The sequence below is a fragment of the Mus pahari genome, chromosome 10 (genome assembly GCF_900095145.1).
Source record: "Mus pahari chromosome 10, PAHARI_EIJ_v1.1, whole genome shotgun sequence".
NCBI lineage: Eukaryota > Metazoa > Chordata > Mammalia > Rodentia > Muridae > Mus > Mus pahari.
The window spans coordinates 116,130,200-116,140,401 of NC_034599.1; the positions used below are offsets into that span (position 1 = coordinate 116,130,200).

General features: G+C 42.2%; 1 protein-coding gene across 1 annotated transcript in view; it reads left to right on the forward strand.

Annotated features, from left to right (window-relative positions):
- The window catches only part of Lars2 (leucyl-tRNA synthetase 2, mitochondrial), a 99,945-nt gene that overhangs the window by 6,076 nt on the left and 83,667 nt on the right, over positions 1 to 10,202 (forward strand). Inside the window, exon 3 of the mRNA XM_021206583.2 lies at positions 5,321 to 5,449. Within this exon, the coding sequence (XP_021062242.1) occupies positions 5,321 to 5,449 (129 nt within the window). The remainder of the gene's footprint in view (positions 1 to 5,320; positions 5,450 to 10,202) is intronic.

The following is a 10,202-nucleotide window of genomic DNA, read 5'->3' on the forward strand; positions in this document are numbered from 1 at the left end:
TTGAGTATCTCTGTGCTTTCCTTTTCTTACCTAGAATGGGGGTTGATAATAGCACTCACTTCTTCTCAGGAGGATTGTTGAGAGGAGCAAAGGAGGTGACATAAGGTTAGGGCACAAAAAGCTTTCCAGTGTGGTAGATGTGTCCATGCTAACACTGTAATGGTTGTGTGACAGGCAGCCCCAAAGTAGATATTCTAGAACAGCTTTGATTAGGGAAAAACACAACAAAACAGAAGTCTAGCAGGTGCTGGGTCGGTTTTGACCTTGTGTGGTAGAATGGAACCCATGGATCTAACAGGTCATACGTGAGATTACTGGAGAGGTCTATGGTTCTGTCAGGAGGCTGTGTGAGGTAGTATCTGCCCCTTCTGCTGTGGACTTGGCTAGCAGCCTGCCCTGCCACTTGAGCATTAAGGTCTGAGGAGGGCAGCCAGCATGTTCTTTGATGTGATCTGAAGTTGGGGCCCAGTCTTCAGCATCTCAGTAGATCAGTGGATCTTGGCTTCCGGTCCCAATCCTCTACCCTAAAATAGTTGTATGATGCATTTGGCTACCATTGATTTCTTCAGAAAATTCTCTGCCTCCTGTTCTAATTGGATCAGAGCAAATACTAGAAGACTTTTCTACTAATTGACTTTCCTTTTGTAATAGCAGCAACAGAATAGTAAAGACATTTGTAGAATTCCTTAGGTGGGGCCAAGGCTAGAAGCTGAGTCTCCCTGCACTGTATTGGACTTGCCTTTTATTGTCTTCTGACTCTTATTGGACTCACACTCATTCCTTCTGAGAGTGGGAGCCGTTTATATTCAGTGTTGGCATTGTTTAGAAAGAAGATCTGTAATTAAGAGAGACATAGTGTCAAATAAATAAATGAACACTAAAAAAGAAAGTTGAGAAATTTATGAGTTAAACTTTCTCTTCCCCTTAACCCTATGGTTCTTAGTTCCTTACACTGTTTATCTTACAGGTTTGTTTTGAAAAATCAAATGAGAAAATGTGACTGAACATTTTTGAGATGGTTTGTATATTCTTGGCCCAGGGAATGGCACTATTAGTAGGTGTAGCCTTCTTGGAATAGGTGTGTCACTGTGGGTATGGGCTTTAAGACCCTCTTCCTNGCTGCCTGGAAGTCAGTCTACCACTAGTAGCCTTCAGATGAAGATGTAGAACTCTCAGCTCCTCCTGCCCCATGCCTGCCTGGATGCTGCCATGCTCCTGCCTTAATAATGTACTGAACCTCTGAACCTGTAAGCCATTCCCCAATTAAATGTTGTCCTTTATAAGACTTGCATTGGTCTTGGTATCTGTTCACAACAGTAAACCCCAACTAAGACAATTTTCAAACTGAAGACTTCTAAACTGAAGGTAAGTAGGGAGATAGATAGAAAGAAAGAAAGGAAGAAAGAAAGAAAGAAAGAAAGAAAGAAAGAAAGAAAGAAAGAAAGAAAGAAAGAAAGAAAGAAAGAAAGAAAGAAAAAACCATGTACCATTTTACCAGGGACTGAGAACTTGACTGAACACTGGTGTATATAAAGCTTTAGAATTCACCTCACATTGATATTAGGTATGTTTGAAGTCCATCCAAGTGAGTCTTTAGAAGCCAAATGTCTTGCTACCAACATCAAATCACCATTAAAAAAAAAAATTCCTCAAAACAACAACAATAAAAACCCAAAACAAAAAACTCCACAACTTCCATTTAGTGAGCACTTTACCATGTACTGGGTACCATTTCCATTGTTTGAGTTATTTAATATCAGAACAAACTTGAGAGTAGGAGCTACCTTTACCTGGGGAGTTAGAAGCTGGGACTCAGCCCAACCCTCTGAGAGCCCTGCATCAATCATCAGTGGAGAACAGACTGAGCCTGGGAAGGCATGAGGATTTGTCTGAGTGAGTCCTCATAGCTCATGGCAAAGTGAGGGTCAGAACTAGAGGCCCTGCCTGTGTGGATTCTGTTAGAGCTTCAGAGAGCAATCCCCAGAGATGCAGAAGTCATGTTCTAAATCACAGTCTGATGGAAATAGGGAGCCTGCTTTTAAAAATCACCCTCTCCCCATCGCTGGCATTTGTACTTTCTCTTAAAGGCCTGATTCCTGCACTTTTATGTAATTATGAAAATTTCCCTTTCAGGCAGATTCCTACTCAATTATAACACAAAGTCCTGTCATTTCTTCTCTTTCCACCTCCAGATGATGGAACTCATTTCATTGTCACAGAGGAAAATGACTTAATTTACACAGAAAAGCACAAGGCAGGGACAGGCAGTAGGTTGAATATATTTCTGCAAAAACAAAAATGTTCGTGAATATTGAAGACTCGCTAGCATTGCTTTTCTGTCTGTTTCTGTAAACTCAGGGCTGGAGGTTAGCTGTGCTAGTCCATGATTACTTGATGTTGTCATTAATTTTCTCTTCATTGAACAAACATACAAAACAGGAGAGGCTACTACGAAAGCTGTATGTAGAAAATGCTTGGACAAGATTGATAGTATGATATAATAAATAGCACAAGAAGATAGGGTGATTATAATAGAAGAAAACTGTTTTACATAATAACTTGAAAGTCAAAAACTAGAAATAGGCCAGGTGTGGTATAGGCCTGAAGTTTCAGCACTCAATAGGCCTTAGGCCAGCCTGGGCTATGAAGCAAGACCCCATCTCAGAAAGAAAAACAAACACACACACACACACACACACACACACACACACACAAACAAACCCACAAATATATATGTCAATGATTTTTATTTCTTTTCTAGCTCCCAAAGAACGTGATTACAGGTTTTTGCTGTTTTGTTTTTTCCTGTAGCCCTAAAAATTCCCAGAGAAAAGCTGTGGGGTCTAATCAATTGAAGGTAGGAGAAAGGGTTCAGTGAAGGAAACAGTTTTATTTTTGCAACCAATAGAAAATAGCTATTGTACCTTTTATAAGAACTTGTTCACAAGGGGAAAGGATTTCTGTCACCCTGCTTTACCTTTTCCCCAATGCCAGGGGTAAAGCCCATGAGCTTGCACAAGCTAGGCAAGTACTGTATCACAGAGCTAAGCCACCAGCCCAACCTAGTCTTCTTAAAAGCAGTGAAGCCCCTGAGTGTGCAGCAGCCCCTACCTCAGGGCCTGCTCACCCCTGAGACCCTCCATTCCCCACCTCTTGCTCTGCTTATGTAAATCATTGTCACCAGAAGTACAGAGGATATAAATCATTGTCACCAGAAGTACAGAGGATGCTTTACTTTTGTATTCTCCAGATTCTGGGAAAACTTTAAAAAGTGTTCCTTTCTCCAGGTGTATTACTCGCCTATTCACCTTGGTCATTTCTAGAGGACAGACAGAACAAAGAAAAGTTGTGTTTTGCATTTTGGGGGGTGTGGGAGGTGGTGGTGGTTAGCTATTGTCTATGTTTTGTTAAAGATTTAAAACCTTCAATGAAATTTAAGAACTTGACAAGAAGCTGGACATGACATGGCAACATGTGTCATTGTGTACCTGAAATCCCAGCACCCTGGAGGCAGAGGCAGGAGGATTGTTGAAAGTTTGAGGCCATCTCGTACTACATAGCAACATCCTGTATCCAAAACCCAAAACCAAAAACCTTTGCTGCAATTTGATTTCTAGTTCTGCTTCCCTAATTAAAGTTGTATATTAGTTATTCTTCTTGTTGTGATCAAATACCAGGCAGAAACAACATAAGGAAAGGTTCATTTTGGCTCACAGTTTTGGAGAATACAGCCTACCATGAGGGGAAGGCAGCTGATCATATCGCATTACAGGAAGCAAGCAGAGACAGACGAATGCGGCTACTTACTCTCTTTTTTAGTCCCAGACCTGAGTCCATGGAATAGTTAGCTTGGGTCTTCCTACCTTAGTTAACCTAGGTTGTCTACATGCTCAGAGTCTTGCTTCCCTTGGCAATTCTAGGACCTGCCAGGTTAACAGTGGGTATTAACTATCACAAGTAGGCTCAGTCTACCATCAGGTATGAAAATACTAGCCAGCAATGTTTAAAACATCACCTCCCACACATGCACAGGAAGGGGCGTGAATTCTCTCTGTTTGTATTCAGTACTTCGGTGCTTAGGCAAAGCCTTGGTGCCCCCTAAAGCCCTAGAAATAGGGACCAAAAAGGGAGAGCCAGAAGGCCAAAGTTAACAATAGTGTAGCAGTAGATGGTCCATCCTCACTGACCACCAGCAGTGGTTACCTGTCACTCCCCCAGATGCCCTGTGGCAGAATTTGAGGTTCAGTTAGAAGAGCCTCCAGTTACCTGGACAGGATTTGTAAAGTCTGCTGGGTGGATGGCTATGTCTTTGGTAGACCAACAAGCATTCATTTAAGAGTTACTGTAGGCCTGTTGGGTGGCAGGGATAAATATCAAGATGATTAATACATAATCTTGGGGCTGCACATGAACTACAGTGATAACAGCACTGATCTAACAGGCATGAGGTCCTCAGTTCTATCCTCAGCATTGCAGAACTTTCCACAAGCATCAAAAATGTAAAGTCTTCTGTAAGTAATCAGCTGAGTGAGTAGACCCATTCCTTTGGGCCCTTGTCCTTTGATGTGCACGAGCTCTTGGCAGCATTTGACATTCTGCCTGTGGAAGGCTGAGGGTACCCAATGCAGTGACCTCATAGGACTCCCTGCCCTGTCTTCATTATAGTCAGATGTGTAGATTTCCCATGTTTTTCATGTTGCTGGTGCTAGAGAATCATATGACTCTGATCTGTGGTTATCTGTTTGTCACCACTGGGAAACAAACAGTGCATGTTCCCTTATGGTTTTTCCCACTTAAGCCTTTCTGTTGAAAGAGAAACTCACAGCGTGCTGGTTAGACTTCAGGACCCATCTGGTACCTGGAGTTGTCAGCGTTGTATCTCATGTGGATGCAGTCATGGGGAGCTGAGGAAGGGATTCTAGTTTTGGAGATCTCTGAGTAATTCAGCCTCTTCTACTTGAATAATGTGGATCTAATGTTAGAGGCTCATCTGGAAAAACAGTCCTTTAAGACTTAGATACAAACTGCTTTAGGAGAGAAGCTTTGAAAAGAAGGAGAAAAACTGAAAACACCTAGGATAATTAGCCCTTAACACATTGTTTTGATTTATTGTGGACATTCTTTAGCTTAAACCAGGACCTTTGAATCTTGGAGGTTTTAATACACTTTTGTCAATTTATATAATGAGAAGAGTTTTATTCTTTAAGGAATTTTAAAAATGTTAAATTATTACCTTGAGTAAAGCACTAAAATATTATTGCATATAGAGCTTCCAGAAAATATGTAATAAACACTGTCATCCTTTGTTACTCTTTCATAGAAATTAAAGCCCAAATTCTACTTGCTCTCCATGTTCCCATACCCTTCTGGCAAGCTGCACATGGGCCACGTCCGTGTCTATACCCTCAGCGACACCATTGCACGGTTCCAGAAAATGAGAGGCATGCAGGTAAGGACAAGTGCCTCTATCACTCCAGACAAGAGTGTAGTGCAGTTATGTGCTTAGGACAACAAAGAAAGCCAACTGTGGCTAAGATTGAATGGCTTTAAGGGTGAACATGAACAGCTCAGTTTAGAGAAGCCTTGTAATGAAGCATCTGGGTAAACTTGGAGCAGCTGCAAGAGGTAGATGTTATGCCGGGGATGGACTGGGGTGGGCTTGGGGAAGACAAGAGCAGATGTGGATAACAGTGCTCCTTTCTCAGGGGGAGCTCTCCCAGAAGCAGTCACTGTACAGTGAAGCCAGTGGTTTAAAAAAAAAAAAAAAAAAAAAAGATAAGTACAGCACTCTGGTCAACTCTGCACCTCTGTAGAAAGTACCTGAGATCCTGAGATGGCTTTTGAGAAAGAAAGAAGGCTTTCTTGTGGCTCCTGGTCTTACAGATACAGTGCATGCTTCCAGGACTCAGTGATTTTAGGCCTTTGCTGAGGATATTGGGTAGCCAAGGTGAAGAGCACCTCAGAGCACAACTGTTAACCCATGGCTAGGAAGTAATAGAGAGGGGTCAGGGTTCCCAGGATTTCCTTCAAGGACATACCCCTCATGGTCCAAAGACCTCTCATGACCCTGCCTCTTACGGTGAGTGCTACAGGGAGATAAACCCAGGGCTTCACGTTTGCTAGGCAAGGGCTCCATCACTCAGCTACAACCTTAGCTCCTCTTCCTAATTTTAGTTTTCATAGGGTTTCACTAAGTTGTCTAGACTGGCCTTGAACTTAGAATCCTTCTGCCTCAGGCTCTGGAGTAGTCGGGAGGCTTGTGTCACCAGGTCCAGCTAGCCCCTACCTCTTGAAGATCCCACATTATCCAGTAGCACCACCCTGGGGATAAGGCCTTTAATAACACATGGGCCTTTGGGTACATTCGTGATCCAAACTATAAAGCTGTGTGTAGTAACATACTCCTGTAATCCCTGCGATTGAAAGTTGAGGAGAAGAATCAGGAGTTCAAGGCTAGTCTTGGCTACATTGTGATTTTGGACAAGAGATATTTTTCCCCTTGTTATTGGATGTTTTTTATATTCTGTGATGAACATGTATTTATTTTATAGTGGGAAAAATTATAGGAAAAATATTTGGGGGAATAATAACTGGGGAATGGAAAAGAATGTCCTAAAGAGGGAACATCTTATTTTATTGCATTTATGTTTTCATAGGGGTCACTTACCATGGTACATATAGAGGTTAGAGGACAAACTTCCCAAGTCATTTTCTTCCATTATATGGGTACTTGAGATCAAATTCAGGGTAGATGGCAAGAATCTTTATTTGTTGAGCCATCTCACTGACCCAGAGGAGCTACCTGATAATGGTTTTGAAAGACAAATGAAACCTAAAGAAGAGAGAGGATGTGCCTGTTCCTTGGCTGATGTGGGTCAGTCCCTTATAGATGGTTTTTCTTCTTTTTTAAAGATTTTTAAAAAATTATATGTATGTGCATGTGGGCATGTGCATGTGAATGTAGGTGACTGAGGAGGTCAGAGGCGTCAGGTCCTCTCAGATCTGGAGTTAAGATGTGGGTGCTGAGAACTGAGCCCAGGCCCTCTGCAAGATCAGTGAATGCTCTCAACCACGGAACAGCACAAGAATAGAAAGAAGAGAGCTGAGCACAGAATACCCAGGCATTCATTCTCTGCTTATAACTGTGGCTATAAGAACCTACTTCAAGTTCCTACTGCTGCAATTTTCCGTGCATCAATGGACTAACATGGAACTGTGAACTAAAGTAACCCATTTTCTCCGAATTGCTTTCGTCAAGGTATTTTATCACAGTAACAGGAAATGAAATCAACACAGTCCCAGAGCCTTTTCTGTGGCCTTTAGCAACATGGTGTCTATAAGACTGGGTGGAAATAATCAATTATTGTATCTTGCTTAACCATCCACAGAAAGAGAAAGGGGAGATCATACAGCGGCTGGCTAGGAGATGGGGGCCAGATTACCAGGATTCAAATCCAGATTGTGTGATCTTTGTCCAGTTAGTCACCTCTTCAAGACCTAGTTTCTTTGCCTCTGTAAGATGAGAAAAAAACTTCATGTGTACTCTTCAGGGTTCTCTAGAGTAAAAAAGTTTTCTATTTAGAATGAAGCTATCTATCTATCTATCTATCTATCTATAAAAGAGGATTTATTAGAATTACTTACAGGCTGCAGTCCAGCTAATCCAACAATGGCTGGCTATGAATGGAAAAATCCAAGTTGCTGCATGATGTCTCAGCTGGTCTTCAGTAGATGCTGGAATCCCTAAAAAGTAGGCTCTGCTGCAGTGAAGGAATGGACTTGCTAGTATCGGTAAGGGCAAGCAGGGAAGAGCAAAAGCTCCTTCTATGATGTTTAATCTCAGGGCATGGTAGCAACCAAGGGATGCCCTAAAGCAGTGGTTGCCAATCTTCCTAATGCTGCAACCCTTCAATAGCTTCTCATGTTGTGGTGACTCACTTAGCCATATAATTATTTTGATTGCTACTTCATAACTGTAATGAATCATAATGTAAATATCTGATACGCAGCATGTCTGATATAGGGACACTGTGTGCAGTCACAGGTTAAGAACTGCTACTGTAGGCACATACATGGCAGCAGATGCCATTGTAATAGGAGTAGAAACCATGAGTATTTGGGCAGCTTCTTCATGTAGCTTGCTTAAGCCTTCAGGACTACAAATAGTTACTTCCCTTTGGCCTTTCAAGAGGCATACACTTATCATACTAAATGTAACAGTAAGTATTGGCAGGTACCTACTGTGAGCAGAGCCTACTCCACTAGCCCCCATGAACCAGTTGTGTATATCTCTCCTGAGTTCTGTTTATTGATCATCTTGGTAGCGGAGATACAGTGTGGTGGGAATCAGCAAACCTACAAACTGGGATGTTTTGTTTTATTTGATAATGGGTCTCAATAACCCAGGCTGACTTCAAACTTGCTAGGTAATCAAGGATAATCTTCTGCCCCTAGCTCCTGAATTCTAGGATGACAGAGATGTGCTATTATACCTGGCACCAAACTGGGACTTTTTCCACTTGAGAGTCCATTGTTAGTTACATTTATTGGTACAACACTGGCCATTGCTCTTATGAACCTGTCAGGCCCTGTGCAGGTGGCATCTTGCACTTCCTAGGCCTTTAGGAAGGTTAATATATCTTTTGAGACAACTGGTAAACATTTTTTTGTTGGCAAAAGTATCCTATAAAAACCACAAGGTTATGCTATCATATGTTCATCACTTGAGAATTAATAGTTTATATTGCTGAACTGAGGTTTCTATGAAATTGAAAGGTTATTTGTGATCTTAGTTTAGGAAAGATACTTTTTTCAGATACTATTTCATACTATTTCCTAAAAAGAGGCAGTTCAGGCTGGAATGGTAGCTCAGCAATTTAGAGCACTGGCTGTTCTTGCAGAAGATCTAAGAACTCATGTAGCTCACTGTAACTCCAGGTCTAGAAAACGAGGCACCTTCTTATCTTCACTGGTTCCTATACCATGTGGTATGCATATACTCATACACATAAACAAAAACAAAATTTTAAATCTTAAAAAGAAAAGGAAAAAAAAACCCCACAAACCCAGGACCAAATTAATTGGCACTTTGCCTAAAGTACAGTCTCTCCCTCCCTTCATTCCCGAGAATATAACCCAGAATTGCACATGCTGGACGGGAATGTATGCTCTCACTGAGCTACACCCTGGCTCTTTAAAGTGAAATTCTGGAACTAACTTTCAACTATATTTGTCTTTTTAAAAAGCCATCTTAAGTGTACACCATCAGTACATACCATCAGTGTATGCAGGCTTCAGGTACATTGCTAAGCTGGAGCATTTAAGCAAAATCATATTACTGGTGCCAGAGTATAGGGAAGCCTGCCAGCAGTTAGGTAAGTGAGGGGGGTATATGTGGGAGTCAAGTTGTCTTGGATAGGATGAGATGTTAGCAGAAGATGTACATGAGCAATCAGAGCCTTGAGGCAGCTCAGGACCATAAAGTAAGGGGGTGTCTTCTCCCATAGCTGAAGCCCAAAGTCAGAGCAGATAGCATTGGTTTGGCCCCTGTTCTGCTACTTCCTAACTGAGGGACCCGGCATAGTCACGTAGCTTCTCAGACTCCCACTTGCCTCATTTGCTCTAAAGGAATGGCTTTGGATATAGGGCAGCAGCAGAGGGCTCACCTAGCTCATAGGTGAGCATCTAGGCCCTGGAGAAGGAAGGAGAGAGAGAGAGAGAGTGAGAGAAGAAAGAAGGAAGAGAGAAAGGGGGAGGGGGAGGAAGGGAGGGAGGGAAGAAGGTAGAGAGAGGGATGGAGGGAAGAAGGCACTGGGACTGATTTCTCCTCAGGTTGCTATGAGGTCACATTAGGTAGTGCATATGCCACATGTCTGGTGCATAATACATCCCTTAATAAATGATAGCTGTAATTATGATTTATACTGATTGATTTGCTCTGAGCTGCTCAGGAAAGTGAATTAGCTCCATTTAATCAAGAAGTTCCTGTAGTCTTCTGCTGGGAGCAGGCTCCAGGGCTGCCGTAATGAAGCTGCTGCTGCTCACTGTTGCCAGTGCTGCCTTCTGTTTGCCCACTGGCTGAGTCTGGGCCTTGAATATGGTACTGTTACCTGTAGTTATGTTACATCATGTGGGTTAATGTCAGTGTATTAGTCAGGGATCCTAGAGAAACAGGAACAGAACTGATTGAATAAGTGTGCATA